The 15,795-nt window shown below is 43.8% G+C and overlaps 1 protein-coding gene across 1 annotated transcript; it reads left to right on the top strand.

The window, feature by feature from the left end:
* The first annotated feature begins 5,200 nt into the window (after positions 1-5,200).
* On the top strand, positions 5,201-15,650 carry PPID (peptidylprolyl isomerase D). The gene is made up of 10 exons (XM_048941384.1): positions 5,201-5,346; positions 5,819-5,959; positions 6,051-6,157; positions 7,681-7,869; positions 7,981-8,103; positions 9,120-9,226; positions 12,316-12,457; positions 14,654-14,740; positions 14,827-14,869; positions 15,408-15,650. The coding sequence occupies exons 1-10, from the start codon at positions 5,262-5,264 to the stop codon at positions 15,494-15,496; spliced, it is 1,113 nt and encodes a 370-aa protein (XP_048797341.1). The 5' UTR covers positions 5,201-5,261; the 3' UTR covers positions 15,497-15,650.
* Positions 15,651-15,795: the final 145 nt, after the last annotated feature.

The following is a 15,795-nucleotide window of genomic DNA, read 5'->3' as shown; positions in this document are numbered from 1 at the left end:
GAACAGAAATCCGAACGCTCACCTTTAACCAGCTGAGCAATAGCAAATAAAGCAGAATCCCACTCTTCTTCAGTAAACTAGGAGACAGGACATGGAGAATGGCAAGGCAGACGCGGGGCCATCACAAAACCTGACATCACCTCAACATCCAGCAGTGCCAGAAGACACGGACAGCCTGCGCCTTGGAGCCAACTTTCCAGTGTCAGGAGTAGCTGGTGTATCTTTAAAATAAAAGCCAGGAGATGACAGCCCACTGGCCTGATCAAGTCCTCCCTCTGAAACATGGCTGAATCTGGAAAACGCTCAGCTGACCACGTCAGAAGGGATCACCATTCTGAAGGTTCTCAGCTGCTTTATCCATGAAACTGAGCCCCCGATGTACTGCTTTTAAGTCTTCATTTCCACCACCGTCACCACCTGCACCCAGTCATTACGGCCATTCAAACCCATCAAAGAAGGGCAGAAACATGAGGGCACAGCGCCCTGCGAGGGAGTGAGCAGCAGGGTGCAGCTATATAAAATGACAGCCATGGTGGCTGGAAGAGTAGACGATGTCAGCGAGGAGCTGGGCAGCCAGATCCAGAAATAAACACTGCCCTGTAATTCTCACAGAACAGTCCTGGGAGACTTCAAGTTGCAAATGCTGTGACTGCCAGCACATCAAGCGGGGCTGCGTCAAAGTGGTGGTGGCCAGTGAGGGAAGAACCGCAGACTGAACCGGTTGGCTTGGAGAGCCCAAAGCCCACATCATGAACACTTCACTGGGTGTTATTTTGGACTGGCTGTAGGCTGCTCCTGTGGGTAGAATGATTGGCGGTGGCTGGAGCGCATCGAATGTGTTTCTGCAAAAAAAGGCCTGGTTTAGTTTTATCTGAGAATAATTGTCACAGTCTGTATGCACTATCCCATCCCGAATCGAGTTTGGCTGCAAAGAAGACCTGGCAAAGAAAATGCAGTGACTTCTTGCTATCCCAGGAGTGCAAAATATGAGCAGATACAAAGAAAAATGCCACACCATCTTCCAGGCAAAGGCCGTTTACAGCAAGATAGTATTTCTACGGCCCTCACTCTCCTTAGAATACATGAAATAAAAACGTGGCGCAGGAGAATCAAAACCTCATTTACAACATCTCCTAAGGGGCAGGGAGGGCACACTGTGATTGATGAAACTTGGGATGCAAAAGGAGATCGATTCTTAAAAATCTTAGAAAAATATGACACTGCCTTAGAAAGCTGTCAATACATTCAAAAGATCCACCAAATGCAGGAATATCTAGGTGTTTGGGTGTTTCTGTGTTCCACAGACCATAAATCTCTCTGAAGACTCTCTCCTGAAAAGGAGACTCTCTCCTGAAAAGGAACTAGGCTATATAGCCAGCACAAACTGACTTAAAATCCCACTCTCCTACATCAGCCTCGCCGTCGCTGAGCCCCAGATGAAACTTTGAGTTCCATTACAACTGTTTCCTTTCCATCCCTCAGTCCCGAACACATAAGCATTCCTAAAGCTTCCTTGTGAGAATGAGGCTTCGGAGCGACCACAGGATGAAGCTGGAACATGAAGATTTTTCCAAAGGCTCACTAACCGAGGATGTTTGGTAATTACTTACTGCTTACTGATTTGAAGTTTCACAAGGGCAGATTAAATCTTGCTACACTTTGTAAAGCATCAGCTACGTTTTGGATTCGGTAAAATAAATACAATCTGATTTTTATTGCCGCCGAGGAAAATGTGTTATCCATTAATGTCTAGAATTATTGCCTCTGCATATCGTTATTACTACTGTTTAGCACAGTGAGTCTAAATTACTCTCCACAGAGAACTTTAAAAGCCTATTCCAAAATGCATTCCACTTTTCAGGCAGGGGTAGAGACTGACAGCAACAGAGCGCCTGGGACCGCAGCTCCTGCAAAGCAGCTCCATCATCCTTCACCAAATGGAGCATTATGTAATGTGTGCTGTTGCTGCAGCAACTTTTCCCAGCCTCTGAAAAATGCCACAGAGATGCTGCCTTAATATAGATAAGCAGTTTCTCTCTTTTTTTACATGGAAGATATAGTCATTTAAAAAGGAAAGTCCAAAGAGAAGCAATAATGTAGGGAAACTGTTTCAAAACCACCAGTAATTATTGATGTATGAAATGTTCAGTTTTTAACAGTCTTCGGTATTAAAAAACAGGAAGATCAGATAAAGGATCTCTTCTCTCAATCACCACAATACAAATATTGAAGTTTGGGAAGAATTGTGTACAGGCTAATAGGTATTTACAGCCCTTTGTAATCACTCACTGCTTTTACTTACGTATTCTGTCAGGTTTCCTGAAGCAAAGGTACAGAAGTGCCTGAAGAAGTGCCTGTGGATGTTCAGGCACTTGCCGACGACCTGCCTGGTTCCTCCATACAGCAGGACTGTCAGCATTCACAGATTGCATTTCTCAGCCTCCTGCCTGGGACTTCATCCAAAGCTTAGCAAGAGATTCCCCTACCCTAGATTCTCAAAGTCAAAATCCACTGTGGAACTTCCTATTTGCAGGCTGTGCTCTTGTCTTTAAATCCGTGTCAACGTGCTTCATCTTGGACTCCATCCTACCCACATCATGCTTACTGTATCTTAACAATAGCTATCCTAACTGGATATTTTAATGTCTCTGTGATCAATAACAACAGTAAATAGCATCATACACTTACATGGAATTACAGTACCATACAGGACATATATATGTACCAAAAGAGAGAGCACAGAGCCCAGCTACATAATTAATGTCCCACCCCAGCACAGGGACACCAGCACCCAGAGGGCAGCCTACACTCCGCTGCACCTCTCCTTCATCCCAGCCCTGCCTTGTACCACTAACAGCAGCCATGGCGATGCTGCTGTGCCTCTACACATCCCAACGTCCTGTGTGATGCCCTGCTTGGTCATGTCTACAGCATGCACTAAGCAGAGGTAAAATAGCAATTAAAAAGCGTTCCTATTTTTGCCTGGTTCTTAACTAAATGATGTGAAAGTCAGTGACCAGTACCTGCCTGACTTCTCTTTCAATTTTTGGCATCTCAGCGCTGCAGACACTTTGCTTATTAAAGCATGGTGAGGCAAGAACATAGGATTCTTTCTTTGGTTACTGTTGTGTTTTAATTCAGCTGAGAAGAATCCCAAGCACAGATACAGATGGAGCAGAGAGTAGCTTGAGAGCAACCCTGCAGAGGATTGTGGGGGATGTCGGTTGGTGAAAAATTCTATGTGAGCCAACAAAGCATGCTTGCAGCCCACAAGGCCAACTGTATCCTGGGGTTGCATCAAGAGAAGACCAGCAGGTTGAGGGAAGTGATTCTGTACCTCTGCTCTGCTCTCGTGAGAACCCATCTGGAGTACTGCGTCCAGTTCAGGGTTCCCCAGCACAAGAAGGACATGGAGATGTTGGAGCAGGTCCAGAGGACTGCCATGAAGATGATCAGAGGGCTGGAGCACCTCCACTATGAGCACAGGCTGAGGGTCTTCAGTCTGGAGAAGAAAAGGCTTTGGAGAATGTTATAGCGGCCTTCCAGGACCTGAGAGGAGCCTACAGGAAAGATGGGGAGGGCTGTGTGTGTGCTTCAGCCGCCTCTCAGCTGGTTACAGTGTAAGCAGATGAAACACCATTAGCCTTACACAAACTAATATGGCTGTTAGCATCCCTAGCCAAGGCATTTCTGTGCCGAGCTGAAGCATTCCTCTGTAGGGAGGTGAAACTTAAGAGCTTCTGTTTTCAAATACAATATGGAGGCAAAAAACCAAAAAACCAGTAACCCAAACAAATAATAACCAAAACTCTTACTGTGAACATGCATGTGTTTGTCAACCTATGCAATCGTAAGCAATCCTAACTTTACAGGTTGTTCTGTAGAGCAGCATTTGCCAGGTTCCACTGTAACAGGACAGCTTGCTCACGGTGTCTGTCAACACAGCACAAGAACATTGCTCTGAGAAGTCTTGTCAGAAGTCACACTGCACGTTTTGTTTTACAGTCTGTCCCAGGCTACACACCGATAGCTGGAGAGGTACTCACTTGGCTCACGTACTTTCCAGTCTCCTCTAATGACTCAGAAAAGGTTGCTTCAATTCCCTCCTGTTCAGCTCACATCTCAAAATGAGCACAGCAGTATTTGTTTTCCCTTAATCTTTCTCTTGCCTTTAGCTCAGACACAGCTGGTGGATTGCAAGCTGCTTGGGACACGGATTGCCTCTAAAGTACATTGCACGTGGGGACTTCTGAGCAACTACTGTAATACGAATTACTAATCTGGAGTATAAACTGTTCCAGCTTGGCCAGGAACATGGTTGCAGCAGTGTGTGAGCCTGCTGCTGGAGGAATGAATCACTGCTTCTTCCCGAATGCAAGCTGCCAGCAGCTCTTGTGGAGGACACACACACAGCACACTTCACTCTGACATCTGCCAAAGACAACCGTACTCACGGCTTGACCATTCTACCTGGGTGATATTGTTAGTCCTGCCTCTCTGCACCTCGCCTATGCTAAGTGTAATGACGAAGAAATCCAGCCTGTGCCCTGATGCCTGCTGACCTGCACGTGGCTCACGGCGCTGGTGGCCTCTGACACTGGGGCATGTGAAATCCCTGACACAGCTGCACGGCCTGGCTCAGAGAACAGAATGCTTTTGCGTGGTTCCACTAATTCCTCGCTAAGTGCTCCCAGATGGTGCCTGGATGACTTTTCCTTCTGTCCAGGCTTCCCAGATGTGACACACAAGAGCACTTGGTGCTGATCACCTCCAACCGACATCTGCACGGCGGCTGTGGGAACCATCAGCACGCAGCGTAGGTCCTGCAGGGTTATTAATATCAGCGCTACCGCATTTCTCCTTTCAGTCCGGGAATCAGGGAGAGTCTGCCTTTCCTGGTGGAATCCGCAGCCCCCGTCCAACACTGGCGGCTGGGAGCGATGGTTTGCCTCGAACACGAGTGGCTGAGAGAGAAGGTCTGCTACAGAGCGCCTATTGCGATAGTCACGATTTGAGAAGGATTTTGCTTTCAGACCTTTCAGTCAGCGTTTCCAACCATTTTTGACCGTAAACCCACGCTAAATTAGGGAACCTCCCTCCCCCTCTCTCCGCGCACCCACACAGCACCACAGCGCTCCCCAGCCCCCGCGGCCGCCACTCGTCGCACTGTCGCCGGTGGGCGGAGCGGGCCGCGGCCCCGCGGCGGCCGGAACGAGGGGGGGCAGCGGGCGGAGCCAGAGCGAACGGCGGGCGGCTGCAGAATGTCGCACCCGTCCCCTGCGGAGCGGCCCGGCAACCCTCGCAACCCCCGCGCCTTCTTCGATGTAGACATCGGGGGAGAGCGAGGTGGGCGCGGCGGGCGCGGAGCGTTCGGGACGTGCGCGAGAGCTGCGGAGCCGGGGAGCGGGCTCGTCTCGGAGCGAGGAGGGGATCGGAGCGGCGCGGGGGAATCGCACGGCGGGGTGGTGGGCTCCTCGCCGTTCGTGCCTTGCCGGAATCGATAAGCCGGGGGGGGGACGGGCAGAAAGGCAACATGGCAGCCGCGCCGGAGCCGAGCGAGAGCGGGGCGGTGCCGCGTGCGTGGCCCCGCGCGCCTCCACGTGCGGCGCGGCCGCCATCAGCCGCCATCGGCGTGGGACGGCGGGAACCTCGGCCGTGCCTCGGCAGCCCCTGTGCCGGCCATTTCCGACGTGTAACGGCGGTCAAAATGAAAGCAGGCCCTTCTGAAACGCTTGATTCCCTTTGCCCTGCGGTACGCGGTGCAGCACCGTCCCGAGGCGGGACTGACGCGTTAATCGTGTTCTCTCCGTCCTTCCAGTCGGACGAATCGTCTTTGAGTTGTTTGCCGACATCGTACCTAAAACTGCCGAAAATTTCCGTGCGTTATGTACGGGAGAGAAAGGAACGGGGCCGACAACCGGAAAACCCCTCCATTACAAAGGGTGCCCTTTCCATAGAAGTAAGTCGTCTGAAGTTCCCATAAGCATCGATCTTTGTGCCTTTCCTGACTTGCTGCTATAATAAACAATAAAAATCATTTTCTTTTGCAGTAATTAAACAGTTCATGGTCCAGGGTGGAGATTTCTCAAATCAAAATGGCACAGGTGGAGAAAGTATATATGGCGAAAAATTTGAAGATGAAAACTTTCATTATAAGGTACTCTATGGGAAAGTGTAATTTCATTCAGTTTTTGGATTTCCAGCGGTGTTTAGCTGTCCTGCTATGTGAGACCCCACCACAGCAGCAACTGAACAGTTGGCAGGCATCGCTATCCAGTGGTTGGAACAAGCCCTGAGTGCAGTTCCATCAGTTACAGCCGTGAGATGTTCCCTTAAGTCTGATGTTTCCTCTGCTGGTGCCCACAGCACTGCTGCACTAAGGTTATCTGGCTTAAACGTTGGGCCTTGTGGGAGGACTGCGTAGCACTCTGATGAAGGACATCTTTCGGCATCATTGCTTTCTTGTAATCTGGGGGTGATTTTGAATGGAGTGAAAACAAGCCCTGCTTCTGTGCTTCTGTAGCCAAAGTTATCAGTGTGTCAGTGATAAGCTGAAGAGCTCATTTATTCATACTCTGGTACAGCATTTGTTTCCCATTCTCCTCATCGTGGGTTGCTTGACAAAGTCTGTTAGGATTTTAGTTGGAGTTAACTTGCTTCTACAGAAATTCACTGGACAGTGCACTTAGTATCTAGCAATCCTGAACAGCATCTTCAAACCGCTGCCTGGCCAACAGTCGGCTGCTTTTGTTCATGCTGGACAACCCAGCTGCTATCTGTTTGATTTTGTTGTATTTATATAGTTAACCTGTGAACTGGAATCATTTGCAAGACTTGGCCAGTGGCAAGCTTACCAAGCCTGACTACTCACAGAAGGCTTTTTTTGTGTTACGTCTCCAGCTAATGGCTGTGTCACTGTGCAAGTCTCCCCTTTTGCAGTCGTGTTATTGTGCCAGAGTTTGCAAGCTGAGAATCTGTCACAGTCTGATTTTTCCAGACTTTTCATTTGCTTTGCAAGCATACCAAATGAAAGCTGAAACCATCATGGCACAGCCACTTTATCTGCATTGCTTTTCCAAACAAGAAAATGCGTGCATTTTAAGATGAAGTTGTTAAGAGTTTTGTTGATAAGCAGGGCTCTTCGTGGGACTGATGCTGAGACTTGGCCCCAAACAAAATGGAGTTGTGTGGAAATGTTCTGAAGGTCAGAGCCACCACATGTCCATCCGAAACTTCCTGACTTGCTCTGAGTCTTTACAGACAAAATGTGCATGCATAATGCATCGCCAGAGCTTACTGTTGGCTTTTTGTATGTTAGGCATTTAGCAGTGCCCAGTGTTAGTTCTAATTTAAAAAAAAAACAACAAAAAATCAAGGTGAGACGTTCACATCTCTGTTCCAATTCAGTGGGGTGCACTGACTGTACAAGAAGCAGACAAGAAATGTTAAGAGCATCAAGTTACATGCAAGTGGCTCTGCTTCCTAGAACACTGGGTGGCAAATAGAGATGCAGGACTGGGTGTTGGCTCCCTTTGGCCATGATAAGTAAGATTAGCAGCCAACTGAGTGTAACTGTGATTTACCTCATTGTGTCTGTCCTTGCGACATATATTACAGTGATTTTGTATATGTTGGTTGTGACATATTGGTTTTTTTTTTGTTTTGTTCTTTCAAATGCAGCACGATAAACCAGGGCTGCTGAGCATGGCCAATGCAGGACCTGGTACTAATGGCTCCCAGTTCTTTATTACAACAGTGCCTACTTCACACCTGGATGGTAAACACGTGGTCTTCGGCCAAGTGATCAAAGGAATGGGTGTTGTAAAGATACTAGAAAACGTTGAAGTCAATGGAGAAAATCCTGCTAAGGTAAGCAAAATCTAAGGCAACTAGGGATGAGATGGAGCTTTTTTGAGGGTGGGAGGGGATGGAGCTGTTTTAATAAGCAAAACTGTTATTGACACTTTTTTTCTTCCCCAGCTGTGTGTCATTGCAGAATGTGGAGAGCTAAAGGAGGGAGATGACTGGGGAATTGTTCCCCAGGATGGTTCAGGAGACGCTTATCCAGATTTTCCAGAAGACTCGGATGTAGACTTAAAGGATGTAAGTATTTTTCTTTCAAGCTACTTATCTTACAGAGCTCAAGACCTGTAAGTGCTCCGAGCTACATGGTGTCTGCAATGGCGTTCACTCAGCCTTTATTTCTAATAACCAGGATCCTGTCTGGTAATGTCCACTTTCAGGACAGTGAATGCTGGGGAAGGAAACTGCTATCTCTTTATTCAGTGCTAATTACAATTGATTTTTTTTCCCCAGTAACTAACAGCACAATATTGCACTTATTTCTTCTTCTGTTCATCTCTTTTTACTCATTTTTCGCTTGTGCTGTAGCAGCAAGTTGTAATTACTAGATTTCCAGCCAAGAGACAACTAACTTAACATCATACTTATGCACTTTATGCAGCTTTTAAAATATCCACCCTTAAAATGTTGCCTTACAAAAAATACCAAAGGACCAACCCTTAAAAATATTTTTAGTATATAGTAGCTAGGTGCTGCTATGCACTTGAAATATGTGCCACACTGGAAATAGAAAGTGGAAATAGAAAGGATGGATTTGATGCACACAGGCACTTTTCTCATTCCATAGAAGCTTGAAGTGTTTTGAGAAAAAGAAATGAAATGTGTGTTGGTAGAACTTTTAGTTTAGAATGTGCACAGTTCAGGTACCATTTTCAGAGACAGAAGGTGAAATATCCTTGCAAATAAAGCTGTCTTAGATTAGTACTTTGATTTTAGAGATACAATTCTTTCTATGAATAACGATCAACACTGCTCTATAGAGCATGTAGGGGAAGGTTGAACTGCTGTGTTATCTCTGGTGTTTTCTCCTTTACGCTGTAGAAAACCCATTACGAGTTTAATCTTCCTACTGCATACCATAAAGTAGAGAATATTACAGCAGTAGTTTGAAGCTAGGATTGATCTAAAACTGAAATACTTCTGAGAGTTCATAGGAGTCTGTGAAAGAGAATGGACACGGAATCCTACTGTTAAAAATTAGGTAAGCCAAGACTATTTTCACAACAAATTTATCTGTTATATTTTCCATCTATTAGGTTGACAAGATTGTGGCCATAGCAGAAGACATAAAGAATATAGGAAATACTTTCTTCAAATCGCAGAATTGGGCAGTGGCAGCTAAAAAGTATAGTAAAAGTTTACGGTAAGGCTATCATCATTAAATGAGGTAGTTCCTGTAATCCAAATCAGTATTGCTAGCAAGCAATTATACGTGCATTTAAAAAATGCGTGGTGCTCTGCTTTTTGTTTTTTCCTGTTCTAAACAGTAACTTTCAGAGTTTGGAAGACATTTGGTGGAGTTTTAGCTACTTGCTCATGCAGATCTTCTGCTTACTGCTACGTGAGAGCTATAGGCAATAAGCATTGTTTAGAATTGGCTAAATGTTCCTCTGTTAATGCTCCTGCTGTGCTGGAAGAAAAGTACAATAGTATACTGGGTGTTCAGAACGGAAAGGAGGGAGGGAAGGAGTGTTGATCTGCCAGAGTGGAGAAAGGATCTACACAGAGACCTGGATAGACTGGATCAATGGGCCAAGGTAAACTGGATCAATGCAACTGGTCTTGCATTTTGGTCACAACAATCCCAGGCAACCCTACAGGCTTGGGGAAGAATAGCTGGAAAGCTGCCTGATGGAAAGGGACCTTGTTGTACTGATGGACAGTGGGCTGAATATGAGCCAGCAGTGTGCCCAGGTGGCCAAGAAGGCCAACGGCATCCCGGCTTGTATCAGGAATGGAGTGGTGAGCAGGACCAGGGAAGTCATCCTGCCCTGTACTCAGCACTGGTGAGGCCTCACCTCGAGTGCTGTGTTCAGTTTTGGGCACCTGAGTACAGAAAGGACATGGAGGTGCTGCAGCAAGTCCAAAGAAAGGCAGCAAGGCTGGTGAAGGGCTTGGAGAATACGGCCTGTGAGGAGAGACTGAAGGAACTGGGGCTGTTCAGTCTGGGGAAGAGGAGGCTGAGGGGAGACCTTACTGCTCTCTTCCAATATCTGAAAGGTGCCTCCAGTGAGAGCAGGGTTGGTTTCTTCTCACAGGTGACAGGACAAAGGGAAATGGCCAGAGTAAGTTTAGGTTGGATATCAGGAAAACCTTTACAGAAAGGGCTGTTAAACACTGGAATGGGCTCCACAGGGAGGTGGTTGAGTCCCCATCCCTGGATGTGTTTAAGAACTGTTTGGATGTGGTGCTCAGGGACATGATTTAGCAGAGGGCTGTTAGAGTTAGGGTAGCACGGTTGGGTTCTGGTTGGATTTGATGATCTTTAAGGTCTTTTCCAACCTGAGCAATTCTATGATTCTATAAAAAAAAGGGAGATACTTCTCAGATTTCTAATAATCAGTAGGTTTAGGAGATTGCCACGTTCAAGACAGGATGCTCCCTAACATCATGCTCTATTTGCTACTGTTTTTTATTTTGAGGCACCATGCAGTCATCCTGACCCCAGGTATAAATCAGACTTGCCTTCAAAATCATAACCTTCATGGTTTTGTTCCCATTCTGCTCCTTTATCATGATATTAGTTTCATTTAAATGGTTCTCCCAGTAACTTTATACTGGCCTTCAACTTGCTTAATAACCATTGGTTTATCAGCAGTAACAACAATGAAAGAAATTGTGTTCAGGAATACTTAATGCTGTGTATGAAATCCAGTAATTTAAAACAAGTGATGTCCTTCTGAAGCATAAAAATTCATCTTTTAATTATAGATAATAACTCAAGATGCAACTTCTGGTGTCAAGAATCTTTTCACACTTCAGTAGCAAATGTGAAATAACTGATTGACACAGAAACTTTCTAGAAATCATAAAGAAAAAAGGCTGGAATGAGCCTTAAGGAACTTTGCGTTTTAACCAACTATTCTAAGAAAAGTAACAGGTGTAATTATGCCATCGCTCACATTTAGTTGTCATGCCAACATGAACACATCTAACAAAGGCTCTTTCAGTCTGTGTAGACCTCTTTTTGATACTAATTATTTATCCTAGTGAATAGAAAGCAGCTTCTCTAACTAGACGTGTCTGTTCTGCCCATAAAGAAGAGCTGGAACCTGTTTTCATACTTTAGTGGGCATGCCCCACAGTTCTATCATAAAGTCTCATACTTGAGGTAGTATGGAATAGTTCTGACACAGCTCTCACCAGAGGCAGCTCCCTTGTCTTAGTTACAACTCACCTAGCAAACAACAACAGCATCTGGCAGCGATGCTTTAAAAGCAGCCTTGCGTTGTGTGTTCTTTCTTAGATTCCATTCTAACCTCCAGTTGTTTTCCCATCTTAATGATGCTTAACCAGTTGTTTTTAATGTAAGAATTCACAGGTTTTTATGCAAATGTATTATTCCCTCGTTTCCCTTCATATTGAAGATTTATTTGACTTGAGAGATCTAATTTTGTTTCTGGAGTGGCTGTGGTCTTTCATGCTTTAGTGTGATGTCTAGATCCCATAGGTGTACTCTATTTGCTTTGAACATACTAATTTACTTATTGTTTTCCACTGCTTTTGCACCTTTGTTCTCTCTCCTGGCTTCATATCTTGCATGATGCACAGCAAACAGACAAATCAATGTGTCTCATTTGTATTTTAAACATGGCTTACTTCTATACTCCAAAATGATCTACAAACCATCCAGTACTCAAAAGATAGGAATACAAAACTGAAATCGCATTGGCACTAATCTGCAAAGATTGAACACATGGCACAATTAAAATGAGTGTCTGCAAACATGATTTTGGTCAACTAGCTTTGTGTATTTTGAAACAGAAAGAAGTTCTGTCAGTAGGTCATTGAAAGAGTCAGAACTTTTATATCCACAACAGACCTTTGACATTAGCACATAGTAAATTGAGAAAAAGAAAATATAACTTACCTGCCAGTTCACCTGTGATAGACACAGGTAAGCAATATGGTCGTTGGGAATAAACAGTCACAGAGATAAATTCTAGTGGTTTAGTGCCATCTAAACAGTCTTTTCTAAGAAAAGAAAAAGATACTGTTAGTACAGAGTGGGGACAGTAGCATGTTCCTCCTGTCTTCTTGCACTCAGCTGTAATTTCACCTTTTGTTAGGATAAGTCTCACATATTGTGGTGCAAAAATATTTGTAATAATGGAGTGGCAACTGTATTAAAAATGCCACTTTAGAGAAGGCAGCTGGAAAGTTAGCTAAGGGCAGAACAAAACTGAAGCCGCAACAGTAACGCGTGTTCTTTGTGAACCTGTTTTTCTCCAGGTATGTAGAAGCTTCTGAAGCGGTGGCAGAGGAGGGAGACAAGCCAAAGCTGAAGACCATTGGGTTAAGCTGCGTCTTAAACATCGGCGCTTGTAAACTGAAACTGTCCGATTGGCAGGGAGCCATTGAAAGTTGTTCAGAGGTAAAATTAGCATTAAGTAATTTGATTAACGATTAGCCTATGGAGAGAGTGGAGACTGAAACCGCAGTGCTTTTTTAAAGAGTCTCAGGACAACACCCTGCTCTGAAAACAAAGCAAAAGGCAGATGGTGAAGTTACTACTGAGTCTCTAGTATTGGTCCTTTCAGAGAGATTTTGAAATGTAAATGACTTACTAGCAACAAACAGAAGAAGGCTGTTACTTACTGCGAGGAAAAAACGTACACATGGGGGTTGTCAGTTTTGTTCCCTAAGAACAGAGCTAATGTTTGTAGTATAAAGAGTTTAATTGTCCATGATGAAAAAAAATTCTGTTTTTTAGAAGATTATGAGCAAATGGTTGTTTGAAGATTCAGTAGGCTTGTATTTTATTCCTTGAAGTTAGCTTTCTAACTAACTAAACCCCTTTCCCTGCATTTAGTGATGAAATTGCTGAATGGGAAGAAAGAAGGAAGGAAACGAATGGAAATATTGAAAAAATAGAATTAGAGGCAAGAAAGAAAAAAAAAAAAAAAACAGGGAAACAGAACTGAGTACATATCAATAAACTTGAAATAATTCATCTAACTCTGAAATGTTGGAAAACAAACAGCCAAAAACAAACGAGTATTAGAACACTTATCTGTTAGTAGAGGATCATAAGGAGCATCCAGTAGGGCTACCTGCTGAAAGCAGGAGTCTCAGCTCATCTGCATGTGAAGTGTTTTTAATAGCTGGCTCTCTTCTGCCTGCTGACGGCCTTCTGCAGTCCTGCAGAATTTTCACAACTGGCTAATCAGGATGGACAAATGGAAGAAATCAAGTGTAACATGGCATCTGTCCTCCAGAAAGTGATAAAAATCCAAATAGCATGTGGTAGTTATACAAATTATTAACAACAATACTTGCAATACTTGCAAGTCTGAAAAATACATATATATGTACTTACGATTGCAAAATTGCTGAAGGCAGCTCCATAACCAGAGTAGCTGTCTGTAACGTAGCCCGTTTTGGTGTCATAACAAATGTAAATCAGTATTTTAATCAGAACAGCAGTTTTCTACAACTAGTAGAAATTGTTAATGAGAAATTATGCAGTTCTAGTTAGGATTTCTTGCGGCCAAAAGCTTTTTGAATAACCAACCTGTTTGGCCCAAATAACAGATTACAAAGAGCCAAACCTGTTCATACAAACCTTGCCTTACATGAGCTGTAAGTTACAAATAAGGAATGCTACATCCGTGTACGTGGGGCAGGCACCTCGTTTTTTGAGCTCAGGACTCCAAAGACTTCTAGGCTTTGCAGCAGACAGATCACGATGGACTTCCAGAACAATACTTACCTTATAGGAAAAGCTGATGCTGAAGGGATTGGAAATACATCTGGATACTGCTCCTATTGTCTAGATTTCCTAATGAGTTAATAAGACTAATAAAGCCCCACATTTACACAAAGATTTCCTCTAAATCAGAAAAAGCTGTATTTTCAAAAAGGTACAACAGAACTACCTGTGTAGTAAGAAAACAGCACTGATTTTCACAGGCAAGAAAATAAAGCTCTTAAAGAATGGAAGCAGCCTAATTAAGTGAAGCGCTTTAACAAATAGTGATAAACAAGTGGAACAATGTCTTCTCCTCATCATTTTATTTCCTGTTTTGATGCTGTCATGTATGTCAGCTGGAATGTGCTTATCAATGAAACCATCCAGCTCAGCAAAGGTCCAGAGACTAGACAAGGTTCCTGCATCGTATGATTGTATGCATCTTTTTGTCATCTAGTGAAAAGCTTTTTCACCAAAGGATAGGAACAAAATTCTGTTTTACTTACGGTAGCATTTTTCAGTTTTGCTTTTGTGTGTGGAGGAAGGAGCTGTAATATAGAGAGTTGTACACCGAGCCTCAGGCTTAGGATAGTTTGAACTGCAGCAGCACCTTGACAGCTGTACAGATGCAGTTCCATTTTATCTTAATGTATGCTGGTCCTTGACAAAGGCCTGCTCGTGGTGCAGCAGCAGTAGAACTGATTAGATAGCTACTGAGCCTGTTACATTCTAGTGCTTTTTTTTTTTCTCCTGGTAATCCCTGAAAGCTTACCCTCAAATCAAACAGGGAGATTGTCTACTGGTGGGAACGGTGCCATTTGTAGGGGTGAGAGCTGTGAAGTGCTGCATGTTAACGTGACAACTTTATTAAATCCACAGGCTCTTCAAATAGATCCAGCGAATACTAAAGCTCTCTACAGACGGGCTCAAGGATGGCAGGGAATAAAAGATCTCGATCAGGCACTGGTAATGATCACAATATTTAATAATAATTATTATTTTAATATAAACATTGAAACAGAACATTCATTACCATTTCTCTTTCTATTAAGGCTGATCTTAAAAAGGCTCACGAAATCGCCCCTGAGGACAAAGGTAAAAATAAAGCTGTTTCTTAGAGATTCCTTATTTGAAGAATGTAACAAAGGGTAGTACTTACATAGAAAGTCATACCACTGTGATGTCTGAAATGGAGGTGTCTACAGGCTGCTGAAACTTAAAACGCCACTGTGTTAAGCACAAGTGTGCTGACATGGAAACATGCTCTTGTACAGCACTGATGCTTCTGGCGCCCTGCACAACCTGCTTATGTAGGTACAGAGGTCAACAGCACAGCTCAAAGTGGTCTTAGTAATCCCCAGGTTGCAGTAACATCTAATAGGAAAAGATTTTTACATCATAAATCCAGTATGCATATCAACAGTGTGCTTCTTACCTCTACCTGTTACCTTAGCAGGTGAAACAAAGTATGGGACAGAGTGTGTTTGCTGTTAGTATCTGACCTAATAGAAAATGAAATGCAGTGCTAGTGTATAAAATAGTATTTGCAGCACTGAGATCTGGTCTTGACATACTGAGAAACCTAACGTAAAGACATTGCTATAACCGTGCCATGGATTTTCTTTTCAAACAGCTATCCAGACAGAAACACTCAAAATCAAACAGAAGATAAAAGCTCAAAAGGAGAAAGAGAAGGCAGCTTATGCTAAAATGTTTGCTTGATTTTTTTGTTCCTAAATGTTGAATTCTATGCACTAACTCATGCAAAAGGCTAAACAGAGCTGTAAGTAAGTGTTCCTTCTTTCGTTTGCCCTGTACTGCAGTTCTGTGTTTACAACTTACAAGTCGAATAATAAAGACATTGGTCAAAGGTCAAGTGTTGTTCTTTTAAGCTGTAAATAAATTGTGTTTGGTGATTCAGATACATTGTTAATGCCTAAAAGCAGCAGTGGTGTTTCTAAGGTTTAATGGTGCTTCCTAAGAAGTCTCCTTTACCACTGATGCAATTTGGGCAGATTCTG

This window comes from Lagopus muta, chromosome 4 (genome assembly GCF_023343835.1).
Source record: "Lagopus muta isolate bLagMut1 chromosome 4, bLagMut1 primary, whole genome shotgun sequence".
Classification (NCBI taxonomy): Eukaryota; Metazoa; Chordata; class Aves; order Galliformes; family Phasianidae; genus Lagopus; species Lagopus muta.
Note: the sequence above shows the minus strand (reverse complement) of the source record. Positions and strands in the feature narration are given on the sequence as shown.

Excerpts from the sequence above, each read along its gene's own strand:
- PPID (XM_048941384.1), top strand. The coding sequence starts at position 5,262 with ATGTCGCACCCGTCCCCTGCGGAGCGGCCCGGCAACCCTCGCAACCCC. Across the intron at positions 5,960-6,050 it reads AGGGTGCCCTTTCCATAGAA|TAATTAAACAGTTCATGGTC; the intron begins GTAAGTCGTCTG and ends TTTCTTTTGCAG. Across the intron at positions 8,104-9,119 it reads CGGATGTAGACTTAAAGGAT|GTTGACAAGATTGTGGCCAT; the intron begins GTAAGTATTTTT and ends TCCATCTATTAG.